The 16,649-nt window shown below is 48.4% G+C and overlaps 1 protein-coding gene across 1 annotated transcript in view; it reads left to right on the top strand.

Annotated features, from left to right (window-relative positions):
- Positions 1 to 3,583: 3,583 nt before the first annotated feature.
- The window catches only part of LOC106814744, a gene marked incomplete at its 3' end in the record, with an annotated part of 32,636 nt that continues 19,570 nt past the window's right edge, over positions 3,584 to 16,649 (top strand). Inside the window, exons 1-3 of the mRNA XM_014819092.1 lie at positions 3,584 to 5,839; positions 13,494 to 13,667; positions 15,035 to 15,162. Of these exons, the coding sequence (XP_014674578.1) occupies positions 4,525 to 5,839; positions 13,494 to 13,667; positions 15,035 to 15,162 (1,617 nt within the window). The remainder of the gene's footprint in view (positions 5,840 to 13,493; positions 13,668 to 15,034; positions 15,163 to 16,649) is intronic.

The raw sequence follows: 16,649 nt of genomic DNA, 5'->3' as shown, positions 1-16,649 counted from the left end.
GTGTTGCGATTGAATTTTTTGACACGGTTGAGTAATGACGAGGGAGGGTCGCAGCGCTAGCTCCCAGTCAACGTGCGTGGTGAGGCGGGGGTGCGTGTGAAACGATGGTTTTACGAATGAATGCATGACAGTGTACACTTATTTTAGTGTTATCTACGTTTATTAGCCTTAATTTGTATTTTTCTCTACAATCCAGGGATGTGCGGGCCGTGCACGTCACATCCCTCACAGCGGCTACGGCCCTGTTCTGCGTTTGTTCACATCCGAGTGCAGCGCCGAAATGACAGCAAGAGTTCGAATGTAATCGCCACCTTAAGCTTGGGTGGGGCATTCTCGGCTGTGACGCCCCCCCCCACACACACGCACCGTTATCGGAATTATCGGAAAAATTACTTCATTATTCATAAATAACCGCCCAGTCGTGAAAAATACAGTGAAATATAGTCTCACCTAATAGCGAACATGGTACTGATTACTCCGGCATAACAAATTACCATGAGTTTATGCTGTTATGGTATACAAAATACTAGCAAATAATGCTGCCACATTCTTTCGTACAGCGACAATTGCCTTAAAATCGGCAACCACCAGAAAAAAGTGCATCTTATAGAGTGACGTAGTGGTTCTAGATGGGTACTACATCTCTACTGCTTAATTCAAGTTACCATAGCAAAGTATGTTGACAGGGTTACACGAGAAACAAGTGGCATCACCATGTAACCGCGTCAACACGATATAAACAAACATATTTCAATCGTTGTACATTTTGTGAAAATAACGATGTACGGGTGTTCTAAGACATGTCAGCTTTACTTTAGACACTTTTTTTACTGTTACTAAAACAATACCAGTAAGTATTGTAGTGGTCGGAAAAATACGAGAATGAAGATTTTTTGAAATCATTACTTTAACGCTGTTTTGATCTGCGCACTACACGTGGAAGTGACCGCTCTCAGTCGCAGCCACGAACAGTCCCTGTAAACGCGAGAGATTTTACCCAGCAAACGTTTCGTTCAGTGACATGCGTGAATTCGCGATAAATTGAATTCCTTGTGGTCGGCGAAAGTGGAGGGGGCGAATAAGAAGTAGGAGTAGGAGGAGGGGGGCATCGAAACGAGAAAATCCGCATCTTCGACGTGATTGCATGTTAATGATTGGCAATTTCACGATCGTTGGCCCCATAGTGGTTGGCCTCGCGAATTCTAAACTCTGACCATTGTTCGCAGGGTGGCCTCGGCGCCGGTACACTAGCCTACCTGCCGCATTACACCCCACCCATGCTTTGTATAAAATACTCCGCCCCTACCTCGCACAAAAATACCCCTAGCATATCTCCACCTCACACATTATACATTACCAGTTTCGCAGACGGAATACACGCAACTACAACTAAACCTACTTCACGCCAAATACAACACTCCAACCTTGTGTAAAATGCTCCCAACGCACCCGATACCTTGCGCAAAATATCATACCCCTACCTTGTGTATAATATTACCTCCGACATATCCCAACCTCGCGCAAAATACAACAGCATATAGTTTACCTAGCAGAGTATGCTCTGCCGTACCCCTACCTCACTCAATATATCCTACCCCTACCTCACTCAATATATCCTACCCCTACCTCACTCAATATATCCTACCCCTACCTCACTCAATATATCCTACCCCGCTCCTATCTCACGCGAAATACACCCAACATATCCCTACCTCGCGCAATATACCTCGTCCATACCTCGTTCCCTTACCCTTACCATTATCAGGAGTGAAACAATAATATGTGATCAATTATAGATTATCGATTATTATTCACTCCTTCCTGTCATTATCTTGCTCAGTTTCCCCACCCCTACCTCACCGGTCGCTACTTGCTGTGTGTTCGATGGTGTTGTAGTTAGGAGGGGGCTGATTATCAGTATCAGCGGGGGCATGTGTAATAAGTATAAGTATAAGTAGATAATAGGACTCACTACACACGGCGTGTGTAGTCCCCTGCCTGCTACCACGAGTGAGATTAATCCGTCTACCGTGAGTGATCAGGGGGGAGTAATCCTGCTGTTGACCCTCCCGCCCTGCTCCCTCCGCCAATGATTCCCCGGCCCCGCAGATCCAGTTTGTCTCCCCCTCCCCCCTCCCCGCCGTGGCCGCCCAACATCCTCTCCCCCTGTCGTCGTCCGCATGAATGAATCGCGGGGTTTGTGTGCGTGCGAAATTGCCAATGCTTGAATGCCTCGGCCAATTGGCCTGCACGGTGCACGGACGGACATTAGGACGCATTGTTGGGGTGGACCTGAGAGGGGTATAGCGGTGCTCACAACAGTGGCTGGGTGTGTTTGCGTCGCGTCTCGCGCACAATTCGCAGCCTGTGCACGGAGTAGTCGTCGTTGTTGCGGCCGGCGGCTGCGAGTGACGGACTGTTCCTGGTTCAAGATACCTGACGCGCTGGAATAACAGACGCCAGCACGCAGTGAGATTCAGCAGTGTTGATGCGGTCTTTGTAGCAGCAGTGTCACAGTGCGCTCTCTACACGCTGCGGACGCGTTAGGGAACACATGCAGAGAGAGTGAAAGAGACATAAAGAAAGAGAGAGAGAGAGAGAGAGAGAGAGAGGGAGGGAGACCTAGAGGAAGCCACATATCGATGACAAGGTGGTAGACGTTACAGGGAAGGAAGAATAAATCAAGAACTCTATACATAAAAGGAGGAGAATCAGTTAAATCCACGTGTAGGTGACGAGGTATTGAAGTTACTGAGAAAGCCTACGTACAGGTGACAAAGTAATGAGAGGAGCTACAGCTAAGAGATCACTGGAGGCATATCAGGTAGCCGAGGCACACATGACAGATAGGCTTGTCTCTTAATCTAGAACTATATCATCGATTACCAGCAAGCGCTGAACGCCAGCAGCACTTGTATTCCGCGGTCCGACGGTGGGACGCGTAGTTTGCGCCTTGCCGGAGGGACACGTACTTTGCCGCCTGACGGAAATGCCTGGCCGCCGAATAAAGCCACCGTATAAAAGTCAATTTCTATAAGGCCTACCATTCGTCAGCAGAGGTGGGCAACCCGCTAGGAGAGCCGAGCTAGCGGTGCGTTCCTTAACTGGTGTTTAGTGACATGCCCGCTAGCAATCCGCAGTAACTGGAGCGTCATATGCGTGTGTGTTTGATGTGTGGCTGTGATCGCAGGCACTGCCGAAAGCGTGTCATTTCGAAGACGGAAGTTTGCGTGGTGCGAGTGAGGTTCGTCGCTGGGTATACGGACGTGTAACTGCGACTGCTAGCAAATAGCTGTACTCGCTGCTCAGCCCTGGCTGGTAATTCGTCTGCCTTCTCGTATCTACTTGAGCTAGCAGTACCAGCGAGTGCGTGAGTACGCACCTGATAGTTGCATCTGCTGCTAGGCATGCTCACACTCCTGTGCAGATACTGCGGTGAAGGTCTCAGCGAGAGGAGAGAGCGAGAGAGATAGGATTACCAGACAATACAGAGAGAAGATACAAAAGGGGATACGAAGAGACAGAGAGATAGAGAAAGAGAACGAGAAAGAGAAAGAGAGAGAGAGCGAAAGAAAGAGGGTGAGAGAGAGAGAGAGAAAGAGAAAGAGAAAGAGAAAAGGAAAGAGAAACAGAGAAGGAAAGAGAGAGAGAGAACTGAGAGACAGACATTGACATTCGGGGCGTTCTTTGGGTGGATCCTACAGCGCACCGGCTACAAGTGATAGCATGTAATAGCTTTACTCTACCGCGTGGTTTACCAATGTTAATGTCAATGTTACACAATTATTAATGGTGCTAATTGTTAATTGTGCGTGGCACGAACCCATCACCAAGCTTTTTTTCCTACGAACCACCGCATAAATTGTGTTGACGCGTCTGCGACTGCTGCTGCTGCTGCTACTACTACGGCTGCTGCTACTGCTGCGGCTGCTGCTGCTGCTACTGCTGTTGCGGCTACTGTTGCTACTACTACTTCCACTGCTACGAGGACGAGGAGAGCAAATACAGCCACTAATCCGCGGTGACTCTGTCGAGCTTTTTCGGTCGACTCGTGCGTTTTCGCGGTCGATCGTGCGTTTTTCGGGGTGAGCGTTTTTTACCGTATTTGCTGAACCTGTTTGCGGCACGCGCTCGCGGCCCGACGTCGTTGTCGGCGTCATTGTTGGCGAGTGTGTCTGTGGCTCACGTACGTCGACTGCGACGTGGCGTACTCTGCTCTCACAGCCGAGTGATCGCGGATTACACGGAGCAAGCATCACTACTGCCTTTCACTACCGTCACTACCGCTGCGGTGTCCTCCACGCGTACTGCCGCTTGGGCTAAACCGCACGCGAACACGCAAACGCCACGGTGCGTACGAACGGAGAAATTCCGCGGCGCATTTAGTGGTGTTCGGACACGTACTTCGCTGCTGACCACCACGTTCACGTGCCCACGTGACCACGTTCAGGCGTTCTCATGGTTCATGGTTCGAGCTTGACTCGACCGCTCACAGTCACGTGATCGGTGGTCGGTCGGCAGACGATGGCGTCCGTGAGGGTGTCCGACCTTGCATCGATGATACAAATTTACGAGAGTCGTTGGAACCAGGTCGAGATGCAGTCAGCGCCGCCGAAAGCAACCAAGGACAGTAAGACGCGTAAGAGTCTCGCGAGAACCCGCGATAAGAGTGTGGACATTTTCGACTCGGTGGCGAGAAAACTTCGCGGAATTCGCACCAAGTCCGTCGATCGTCTGACGGCCGCGGCGCATGCGCAGGCGGACGACTGGGTGACGGCACGTGACCGGTCACTCGGCGACTTCCGGCGGCGTGACGTGTCGGCTGACCGTCTCTCGATCACCTCTCGCTCCTCCTCGGCGGCTCACAGCGTCTTGAGAGACTGCGACAGCTTCACAAACTCGCTGAGGCGACCCGGCGGGGATGTCGGCGCCGAGGAGAGGGCTCTGCGGGGCACCGTCAGGGATACGGTGGACCGACTCGCGCGCCGCGACAAGAGCCTCGGCTACATGACGACGAAGGAAAAGCCGTCACAGCGCGTCGCCATACCGACGGAAGCTGCAGATCGTCTGTCGATGCGGTCTCGTTCGCGCGTCCGCGTCGTTGCCATAGAGAAGGAGAACGAGCGTGGTGGAGGGTCGGCTGCAGGATGGCGGTCACACAGGGAGACAGGACCCGAGGAGCGGCTAGAGAGACTGACCCTCGGGCGGGCGCTGGGAAGGTTTCTCAATAACCGCGAGAAGAAGAGCAAGAGCGATGTCGAGAGACCTCCGGTAGAGGCCGCCACGACCAGGAGAGAGAGCCGACTACCGTCCGTTATCATTACGCATCCGGTTCCGCCCAGAGCCAAGTCGGTAGATCGGCAATCGAATGGCTGGCCAACGCACGAGAACGTAGTGCTGGGTAGTGCCTTCACCACCCAGCGGTCGTCGGCAAGGTCTCGCTCCGTGGATCCGCGGAGAGAGATACAGAGCATGGAGAGAGCGCCCACCCGCGGCGCCACAATCACAGCAACCGATCGCATGGCTTCCAGAGCCAAGTCCGTCGATCGCTCTACCGTCAGGGAGAGGCCCGCTAGAGAGCGCTACGTCTGCGAGACTGCTTACTTCTACCCGTCGGTCGACCGCGCCTTCGTGCGCGCCAAATCCGCCGAGCAGCGCTCCACGAACGAAGCGATGACGACCATGATGGCGCCGTTGCCACGGCAACACGAAGGCGCGCATCGCAACCACCAGCAGCAGGTGGCGGCAACGGCAACGCGGCAAAACAGACACGGGAAAAAATGCAAGAAGCATTCGCGGGCGAGCTCCGTGGCGAGTTGCGAGGATGGCGTGCTGACAGGTATGTGCGTTCCTCTCACTGAGAGTAAGATCAAGAGCTTATAATACCCGCTTATAATACAGGTGGTATTATAAGCTATTGGTAAGATCTATAAGACACAACACATGGAGGTACATAACACACACGACGTGTACACGATTGTATATCAGACATGCATACATACACCACACGTACGCACGCACGCACGCACGCACGCACGCACGCACGCACGCACACACACACACACACACACACACACACACACACACATATATATATATAAACATTTGTAAACCGTTCTTCTGCCTTCGATGACATGTGCGTAGCAGCAAGCTAGCATCGCTCGCTAGATTCGCTCTCGCTACGAGGAACGAGCGAGTGATTGAGATGGAATGGTTCAGCTGTGAGTGGGCTTCTTCTTCTTCTTCTTCTTCTTCTTCTTCTTCTTCTTCTTCTTCTTCTTCATCATCTTCTTCTTTTTCTTCTTCTCGGGTCACTACTGTGAGTGGACTGAAACTATTCGTACATGCTGCGTCTTGTAGGGGGTGTATACCGACATCTGATCACCACATATGTTATCATAAATCATAAACCTACTCTCTATACGCGATTTCAAAAAATGCTTTTAACCTTTTGACAATCATACGGAAAACCTGCCGGGTAAGTGAAATCTGGCGCACGCGTTTTTAACGGTCCCGCTAACAATACATGGCGTCTTGTCCTCCGTTGTTGTGAGTACTGAGGACTGGATCCAATCCTTGCAGTAGTAAATGAAATTTTAAGCGAATTATGAACCCCCGCCTTTGTAAAAACATGTTCTCGATGGGCTATACTCTGCGTTGCTGCAGACTTTCGCCAGTATGTTCCTGTGCGCCTTTTTTCAATCAGAGCAATAGAGTTCTCCTCTTCTATTTTCTCTTTCCCTCTTTAGGCACTTTCATTTTGTTCCCGCTAGCGCTGGCACTGTGCCGATACATGTGTGCATGCGTGCTTGGGTACGTGCGTGTCTCCGTGCGTGCGTAAGTGCGCATGTAGGTAATTGTGTACTGCTGTCGTACGTCGGAGTATATATACAGGGACTCAAACGTTGCAGTGTCGTTCCGCTATACACGGGGACTCTAGAGCATAGATATTGTACCTTTGGGTTACAATGCGACAGCCATACAAAGACATATACAACAGCCCCTTCATTCGCCAAACACGCGCAAGTGTGCCTCCTGTGACAATACGACACCGTGTCAACGCCCCCGGGCACCAGCGCACAATGCTGTGACACATTCTAGCTATGAGCGGAAAGTGTGCGACACATGTGCGGCACGCAATGCCCGCGTAAAACTGTAAGTTGTAAAGTCTTGTGCAGGGCATAATTACTACATTGTTTCGCACTTACCTAACGGTATCCTGCCACCTGCGCAAGAATAGCAGGTAATTATGTGTTAGTTAACCTGGAGGCACGCGTGGAAACGTGTATGTGTGTGTCCTATACGCATAGGCACCGGCCTGTAAGGAGACTAACATGACAGAGGGGTTTATTGTTCAGGTGGTATGCCGGGAAGCAATCAGGAGCTTTTATGCGTGCAGACGATACGGAGAGAAACGTGTGTTCTGACCGAATGATCCGATAGAGAGACAAACCTCATCACCAAGACCAGGATATGTTGTTACGCCTCATAATCAGGGTCAACATTAGCTGGTCATGTCCACGTGCCCGTAAATGAATGTATTATTGACGTGATCTTTTCTCTCGCGCGTTTCATTCTCTTCTTCTGTCCTCTCTCTATCTGTCTGTCTCTCTCTCTCTCTCTCTCTCTCTCTCTCTCTCTCTCTTTCTCTCTTTGCCGTACCCCTCTCTATCGCACGCTAACTCTCTCAATCTCTATGTCTCTACCTTTCTCGCTTTCTTTCTTTCTCTTTCTTTCTCGTTCTCCCTCTTTCTCTCTCTCTCTCTTTCAGCTTCTCTCTCTTTCTCTCTCTCTCAGCTTCTCTCTCTTTCTCTCTCTTTCAGCTTCTATCTCTCCCCCTTCGTCCCCTCCCCCTTCCACTCCCTCTATCTCGCGCGTGCCATAACCAAACATTAGGTCTTCATGTCTTTACACATGTGGTGCAGTAAAATCCTCTTATAAATAGCGACAACGAGCATGGGATGACGGACGGATAGATTACACTCACTGTCTATTCGAGGTCTGTTTCAAAATTCGCGCTGTAAATGTTTGTCTAGTTGTATATGGCCGTAAGACACATAGTTCGTTTGTGTTAGAGAATAATCTACTATTTCAGCGTCGATGATTCTGTGTACAAGCTCCACTGTGATTGACCCGTGAAAGCTTATACACGGCAACAAAATAAGCCCTTCGAAGAATAATGGAATGCATTACTATACAACCACATATTCATCGAACCGTTTTTGTACCGATGGACATTTAAAGAACACGCGTGGAAAGAGGTTATTTCCTGGTGGTAGTAGCTAGCTGTTGACCCGTTGCCCATTGTCCGTGCGGCAGCGTACGTGAGGCCACGATGTGATGAACCGTATATTCATGTCGGTGGGGTTGCACTCCGGATGTTTGGCCGGCTTGACGGTGTATGCGTAATAAGTACGTCTAGATGAATGAATCTTCTCCAGTCCAGCCTTCCTTCTCTTTCTCTCTCTCTCTCTCTCTCGCGCGCGCGCTCTCTCTCTCTCTCTCTCTCTCTCTCTCTCTCTCTCTCCTCTCTCTTCTCTATAATATATATATATATAATATTATATATATATATCGCTCTCTCTGTCTCTCTCTCTCTCTCTCTCTCTTCTCTATCTTTTCTGTCTCCTCTCGCTCTCTCTTCGTCTCTTCTCTCTCTCTCTCTCTCTCTCTCTCTCTCTCTTTCTGTCTCTCCCTCTCTCAGCCCCAGACCTCCCTCTCTCTCAGCTTTCTATTTGTCAGTCAGTCTCTCGTTCTCGTCAATCTCCCTCTTTGTCCAGACGCCTATTTTACACGCAAACACACACACACACACAAACATCACAACACACACACACACACACACACACACACACACGGCGCGCGCGCGCACTGCACGCACGCACGCACGCACGCACGCACGCACGCACGCACGCACAGACACTCACAAACAAACAAACAACAAAACACACACTCGTGCACACACACGTATACACGCACGCACACGACACGCACGCACTGCACCTTTTAACGTTCCTTCGTTGTCGTTTAGCAGAGTGCCCTGCAATTCTCGTACCAAATAGCGCTCGGAACCAACCAACCGTTAGTTTTAAAACGTGGTCCTACATCAATGGAAGCCAGCTGCTGAATTAATTGCCCGCTGCTTTCACACAGAACGCCACATCGCGCCCACGCTGCGCCGAATGACTTGTCTTGTTGACAGACGAACTATAGCTGGCAGACGAGGTTACTATAGGCTGGCAGACGAACTAGTTATCAGAACCAAACTAGTGCCTGATCTCTGCGCGTATTGACAGTGACAAGTAGCGGATAACATCTCTATAGCGGGGCACGCAGTAGTCGTGGTTACACTCCACTCACTCACGGTACTTTCAGACTGTGGTAGCAATGGCCGAAATGAGTCGAGAGTGAATTTAACTCTAATAGGTGTATATCAGCTTTTGAGTTTGCCACCCTAGCTGGGTTTTCGCTAACTGTAATAATAATAATAATAATAATAATAATAATAATAATAATAATATATATATATATATATATATTATATTAATATAATATATAATTCAGACATCCTGGCGAATCCTATGCTCCCAAGTTGGGACACGGCCAACCAGAAGGCCACCGGCTAATGCCGTGATCCACTTTGGAAATAATGACGATAATAATAATAGTAATAATAGTTTTCTTTGACCGCGACGTGGCTGTGCGGCAATGACCGATGCCACGTAGGTGTCATGATTCGTTAGAACGGGTAATCCTGCTCGAGCACTCTTTCTTTTAATAATACAAACACGGGCAGTGTGTGAGCGCTGCGCACCCACGCCATTGCGGGCAGAAGTTCGACACGGCGCGCACAAGACAAAATGGCTGCTAAAACGGATTAAATTCCGTGGGTGGGTGGATGGATGCGGTTTGATGACGGCGGCCATTGATGGCAAGCAAGCACATTGTTTTTACACGCCGCGTGACGCGTGACGTCGCTGCCATCGCGTTTGCACAGCCGAATCGTAGTTAGTCGCCGGATAATTTAGAGTAATTTTCAGGCGTTGAACCTAGGCCGTAGCTGCTCGCGCGCGGACTGTAAGCGCAAGTGTAGCTTCAATTTATAATGACGTAATGCGTGCGTACAACGACCCACCGCCGCCTCTTGCTATTCTAAACGTATTTATGGAACAATAGTGATCTATTTCTAGGGCGAATACACGCAGTAAACCTGTTAGAAACAGTTTCAACAACGGGTTGCAACTAAATGATGTTGCTTGAGCTTGAGTACATAACTATGCGATTAACAAAAATCGGAAATTGAACAGGATTTAAAAGCCGCACTATGCGCATCTAAACGCTAATTTCTTCAGTACTTGACTAGCAATATACTTTGTGTCATGCATAATCACACTACCTTAGCCAAAATAAACTCAGTTCCTCCCATTTCACTGCGCGGTTTGCTTAAAACCGACCAAGAAAGAGTGCGATATCTGGTAATCTGGCGCCAACGCCGACTTGTTTGCCAAACAATTTGAGCCTCGAAGCGGTTAGGTGACGTCACATGTTTTTATCTTTGCTACACCGTACCGCTGTACCGCAGCACGCCCTGCACGGTTGCTTGGGAGAGCAACGCGAAACTGTCAACAACGTCGGAGATTTGAACAACATTGGAGGTATTTTCAAATGCCTTTTATAAGACAACGCGCAGTGAAATGGGAGAACTAGAGTTTATTTTGTCATAAGGTAGTATGATTCTGCATGACATGAAGTATTTGCTAGTCTAGTACTGGAGAAATTAGCGTGTAGATGCGCATAGTGCGGCTTTAAATATACGGATAGGCCATAAAATACATTCTTGAGATTTCTTGTTTTAAAGATAGACGTGAAAGTAAAAGGCATCCACGTACATATAATCAGGAGGTTATAAATGGCTTATAAGCTTATAAGAGCTTATAATTCCATTTATAAGCTCCTGATATAATGTTCACTCCAATATATCAAGAGTCCATAATAGAAAAATGCCCGAGCACGCTGTAAAACAGTGTCACAATCCTTTTCTATTATGGACTCTTGAATATATATTACACGCCTAGTATTGGCAATGTTTATAGTTATTCTACCTTTGGTATTTTCTATATAGTATGTCTTCATTAATATGTATACAATATACACGTTGCCGACAAGTCAGCGTTACGTTACCTGCATGGTCACGTGCTGTGCGACGAAGGAGCAGTTATCTGCTGCCAGAACTATGCTATCCCGTCTAATGGCTCTTGTGTTTAAATGTCGAACAGGGAAGTCCCTGTACACGTTAATAACAAGGCTATGATTTCGCGTACAGGTGGTATCACCCCCCCCCTTAATTGAAGAGGTAATGGTATCATGCAGACAGGAACTGCTGGAACTGGTAGTTGCAAGAGTATTAGCTAATGAGCAGTTAAAGAAACAGGGTGTCGAAAAACCAAACGTATATAGCACTAGATCGCAAAATGAGCGTAGAGAATAACATACTCGCATGTATGCACGCCCGCACGCACACACGCCCGCACGCACACATACACACGCACACACAACGCACACACACACACACCACACACACGACACACACAACATACACGCACACATACACACGCGCGCCCGCGCACACACACACACACACAACACACATCACACACACACACACACACACGCACGCACGCACGCAAGCACGCACGCACGCACGCACACACACATACATATATATACTTAAGAAATATAGTTGTATAAATTTCACGATATAAGACATTGAGAAATGAATTTAATTAGGGAATAAACACGCACATAAGTAAACAAAACAGGTGTACGGCCGAGAGTCATGCATGGAGGTAGCGATAACGACCACGCAAAATACATCGTAAACTAGACAGAGGGCACTCAAAAAGTGTGCATACCTCCGCGAGCGTGTAACATGTATACATGTGTATAACAGCTGGCTCGCTGCTGGCTGCTGCTGACTGGACGCCCTAAGGCGAGCTGCTGCTGACTGGACGGACTAAGGCGAGCTGGTGCTGAATCGATCGCGCCAACGCGTGTAATATATGTATACATGTCGTCATGTGTATAACAGCTGGCTCGCTGCTGGCTACACACACACACGAACACACACACACGAGAGCGATTACATTACCTCCCTGCAACTCCGTTGCGCGGAGGTAATGAAACAAGAACGTGTCTCCGCTGGGATGCAGGCAGATGACATATGGGACGCGTGTGCATGTAGAGTAGGTCGGAGCGCGTGGAAGCGCTGTGCAGGCATGCTGCCGCTCTATATGTCGGCGGTATTATCGTCATTATCATTAGTCTGTCAGGAAGTTACCGCGATATCCACGAGGGTAGCAGACGCCGCTGCCGCGCACTCGTGATATCATCAAAGGCGGTTGGTTATCTTACGCGCGGTTTCCGTGCGGCACAGGCGGCTCGAGCCTTCGCAATTAAGTCGTTACCTAGTGCGTTCGCACCGGCAGCAGTACTTCGTGGCTGTTACGTGACTGGTAGGTAGGTCGACAACCTGTGTGTGTGTGTGTGTGTGTGTGTGTGTGTGTGTGTGTGTGTGTGTGTGTGCGCGCGCGCGCGCGTGTGTGTGTGTGTGTGTGTGTGTGTGTGTGTGTGTGCTATGCCGCCGCGCATGGCGGAGGCGCATACGTCTAGTGGGATCGTAATGTGGTGGCTCTCTTCTTGTTGTTGTTCGTGCACAGGGCGTGCGTGCGCTGTGCTTGTGTGTTGCAGATGAGCATTTGAACGGCATTTACAGCAAGTTATCGACAATAATAGGCGAAATAGAGTAGAGAAACGTCGTTAGGACTTCAAATGGTAGTAAATACATTTCATGTTTATTTACCTTTTTTTATTATTGAGACGTTCCAAGTGCCTGTGATCGTAGTGTAGTGGCTGTCACAGCGGAGGCTGGCTAGTGAGATCGTAGTGTTGGTAGAGTGAGATCGTAGACACGGTCCGTGGAGCCAGGAGCGGTATCGTTTCTCGAGCTTCTTCTTAGAAGAAAGTTTAACGTGATTCGCTGTGATTTCGGTGCTTGTGAGAGAGCGTCAAGAGTTGTCACAAGATGTTCATTGACGGTATACGAATACAAGACTCGGCGGTTTTGATGTGTTAATAAAAAAGAGCGAAGGAGACAGTGAAAACGGAGACGAGAGATAACGTGAAAGGGGGAGGAAAAGAGAGAGACAGCAAGAGAGAGAGAGAAAGAGAGAAATGGAGAGCGCGAGAGAAGGGGGGCTGTGAGAGAGAGAAAGAGAAAGAGAGGGGAGACAGAGGAAGAGAGTGAGGGGAGGACAGAGATGGGGGGGGGGCAGAAAGGAGAGTTTCAATTATCGACACATAGTACTCATCCTCTCGATATTTCTCACCGAGTCTATACTAACCACGAGTCACCGCCGTCGGAAAGAGTGCGCGCGTGATACATTGTGCGTACACATGTACACATGACGTAATGCTGACGTCACGTATACTTGCAGTGCACGCGGAGGTGCATCAGAGCGGACGCAGCAGCAGCGGCCAGCAGGCGGCGGCCCACCATCCCCACTGCGACGCTGCCGGATCCTGCGCCTGGACGCCCGCCGATCGTTGCGCCACCTGTACTCTACAGCAGACGCCGCACAAGCATGCCGTCCACTGGAAAGGCGATCAAGGTGAGGCGTGGTCCGGTCTAATGTGATTACGTCACCGCAAATAGTAAAAGTAAAAAAATTATGTCCTCTTTTTCACAAAATGTAAGTGATTCTGTTCACTTTTTATTGCTGCATTATACTTCCTATTTTGCTATTTCGTTCGATGTGAAGAAACACTCGTGACTCATATATAGCCCATATCAAGCATTTAATGTCGTGATCAATACATGTATATATATCAAATCGCACAGGTATTTTGTTTTTTAACTAATCTTAGAAACAATATTATCAGGTAAGAATTTGAGGATACATTTAGTCCCGTTAGTACTTACTTTTCATGTAAAAAAAATTGCAACAGAAATATTACAAATATACACCATAGAAAATTCGTGACGTAGTCAATTTAATGCTAACTAATCTATATCCGCCTGCAGTCTTTGACAGACAGCTACATCCAATCAGCGTTACGATGAAAGGGTTCTAAAAACGCTAGTTAGTATCGAAATTCCTCAATTTTGCGCGTGTATGTGAAATGTGAAAACATATCTAATATTGGGGACTTTAACCGCCCTAGCTACAACATCCAATGCGTGTGCAGACGAAAAAGTCATTTCAGGACTAAGAATTCAGTGAGAAATCAAAGCATTGCTGAACTATCAGTTTGAGTTATGACAATGTCATGTAATCTAAGAGCGAGAGTTGATGGTTCGTGTGATACTAGTTAGTGATTAGCTGCAGGCGATGATGTGCTGATGATGTAGCCAACGATCGATTATAGTCTGTTTTCTATTTCTGTTATGTAGAGTTTCGTTTGCCCGCAAGACAGCCTAGCGTCGAGTCTATAATATCGCGCGAATTCCCAATATTTCCTGCCATATATATGATTATCTTGTACAGCACGCATCTTTATCATCTGTTGATAAATCGATCATGTCTTCACATCACTGAAGGAGGTGTAGTAGAGTGAAACTAAATATCAACAAGTGCTCAGATTATTATGGTAATAGTCGAATTGCGTCGAATGTACTATTAGAGAATTCATCAGATAAAAAAAGATTGGTCCGCAAATTTTACCAAACTCCAAACATCAGATACAGTGAAATCTACATAAATATCGCACAAGAGAAACGACAGAAGTTTTCTTTCTAAACAAGTGTCCATTTATAGAGGTGGTTTCCCTGTATGACTGCCACCGTGTGTAAACGGCAAGTGTCCGCCATAAACAGGTGACCGGTCTTATAAAGCTATACGCTAACAAGTGTTATTCATTTCCCAATTGTTTCTATTCTCTCCTCATAATCATCCCACTCCTCTTCCTCCTCCTCCTCCTCCTCATTCTATCCAAGAAGATTTTAACATATCTTTGCGTTTTCCTTTCCGGCCCGCAGGCCCAATAGACAGACGTCATCGATATCAGAACCACGTGCACCCCGGGCACGCCGGTGGCGCCACCTACGAGAACGTAGACGACGACATGGATCCGATATACGCAGTGCTGCAGAACACACCCTATGAGGTACGTGTGTGTATGTGCCTGAGTCCCCCGCAGGTTACGGCCCTGGGCTCGTGCCCTCAACCGCAGTGCATCTGCTGTTGGCCCAGAAACACAACATCTGTTGTTTGCAAACAAAACGCATTTCCGTCGTAAATATGTGAAACTGTCTCTATAGAGAAAAATCGATCTAAACGAAGTAGCGGTCAATAAAATCTGTGCATCGGCGTATGATGGGTATCCCTCCAGCATTGTTATTATATGTTAGATCCCGTTATTGATTTCTGTGCGTGTATGAGTTTTTACCTGACGTCGGTTCTGTATAATTCATAACGCACGCACTACTGCTTGGATAACCGCGTAAATTCTTAATGCCTCATAAATGACAAAGGTCTCTTCATACGAGCATGTTCGCCTCGTGTCCGTGTTCTACTCTGTGCGTTCATTAGTGAATAACGGAACTGCATCCTACAGTACGCGACAGAACGTCATTGCACATGCTGTTCACTCATATATATGTTTTTCTCCCTCTATCGCGCACTCTTTTTTTATCTCTCCTTTTCTCTCCCACTCTTTCTTTCGTGCTCTTTCTTTGTGTCCCTCTACAATACGCAACAGAACTCTCCTGTTCATTACATGTTCACTCCGTACCCATGCTTCACGTTCCACGTCCATCTATAGTAAGCAACAGACCGCCATGCTTGTTTGATGTTCCCCTCTCTGTGATCATATACAGCTCATAACAGATTCTGTGTGGTCTAATCAGCATAGTCTATGTTTTTCATGTGTACGCATATTCTTCCTTCAACAGTACGTAGCGGAACCTGTGAGGCTTGACAGCATAGACTTCACCCCCGAGAAGTTCATTGAGAAGGTACCCGGCGTGACGCCGGACGGAAAGCCGATACCTTCATGGAAGCGGCAGCTACTCGCGAAGAAGGAAGCCGAGAAGGCGAAGAAAGACACGGAGGAGAGGCTGAAGGTGAGAAGAAATTGTTTGCGAGAAGATGTGATGGGTGTGCGGTCTTGTGTTTGCTTGTGTGGCTGTTGCTAATGATAATGGTGACGATGGTAGTGGTGGTGGTAGCAATGACAATTCTAGTGTAGATGCTGCGGCTGCGGCTGCTTTTGCTAACGGTGGTGCTGGTGGTAGTGATGCCACTGCTGCTTGCTGCTCTGGTGGTAGTGATGCCACTGCTGCTTGCTGCTCTGGTGGTAGTGATGCCACTGCTGCTTGCTGCTCTGGTGGTAGTGATGCTACTGCTGCTAGTGGTGGTAGTGGTCGTGATGCTGCTAATGCTGCTGCTTTGGTGTTGTTGTTGTTGTTGTTGTTGTTGGTGGTGGTGGTGGTGGTGCTGCTGCTGGTGGTGGTGGTGTTGGTGCTGGTGGTGTTGGTGGTGTTGGTGTTGGTGGTGTTGGTGGTGTTGGTGGTGGTAGTGGTGGTGGTGATGGTCGTGGTGGTAGTGGTGTGTGTGGTGTTGGTGTTGGTGGTGTTGGTGGTGTTGGTGGTG

This window comes from Priapulus caudatus, unplaced genomic scaffold, assembly GCF_000485595.1.
Source record: "Priapulus caudatus unplaced genomic scaffold, Priapulus_caudatus-5.0.1 Scaffold972, whole genome shotgun sequence".
In the NCBI taxonomy this organism is placed as follows: domain Eukaryota; kingdom Metazoa; phylum Priapulida; class Priapulimorpha; order Priapulimorphida; family Priapulidae; genus Priapulus; species Priapulus caudatus.
The sequence above is the reverse complement of the archived record's forward strand: the minus strand, read 5'-3'. Positions and strand labels throughout refer to the sequence as shown.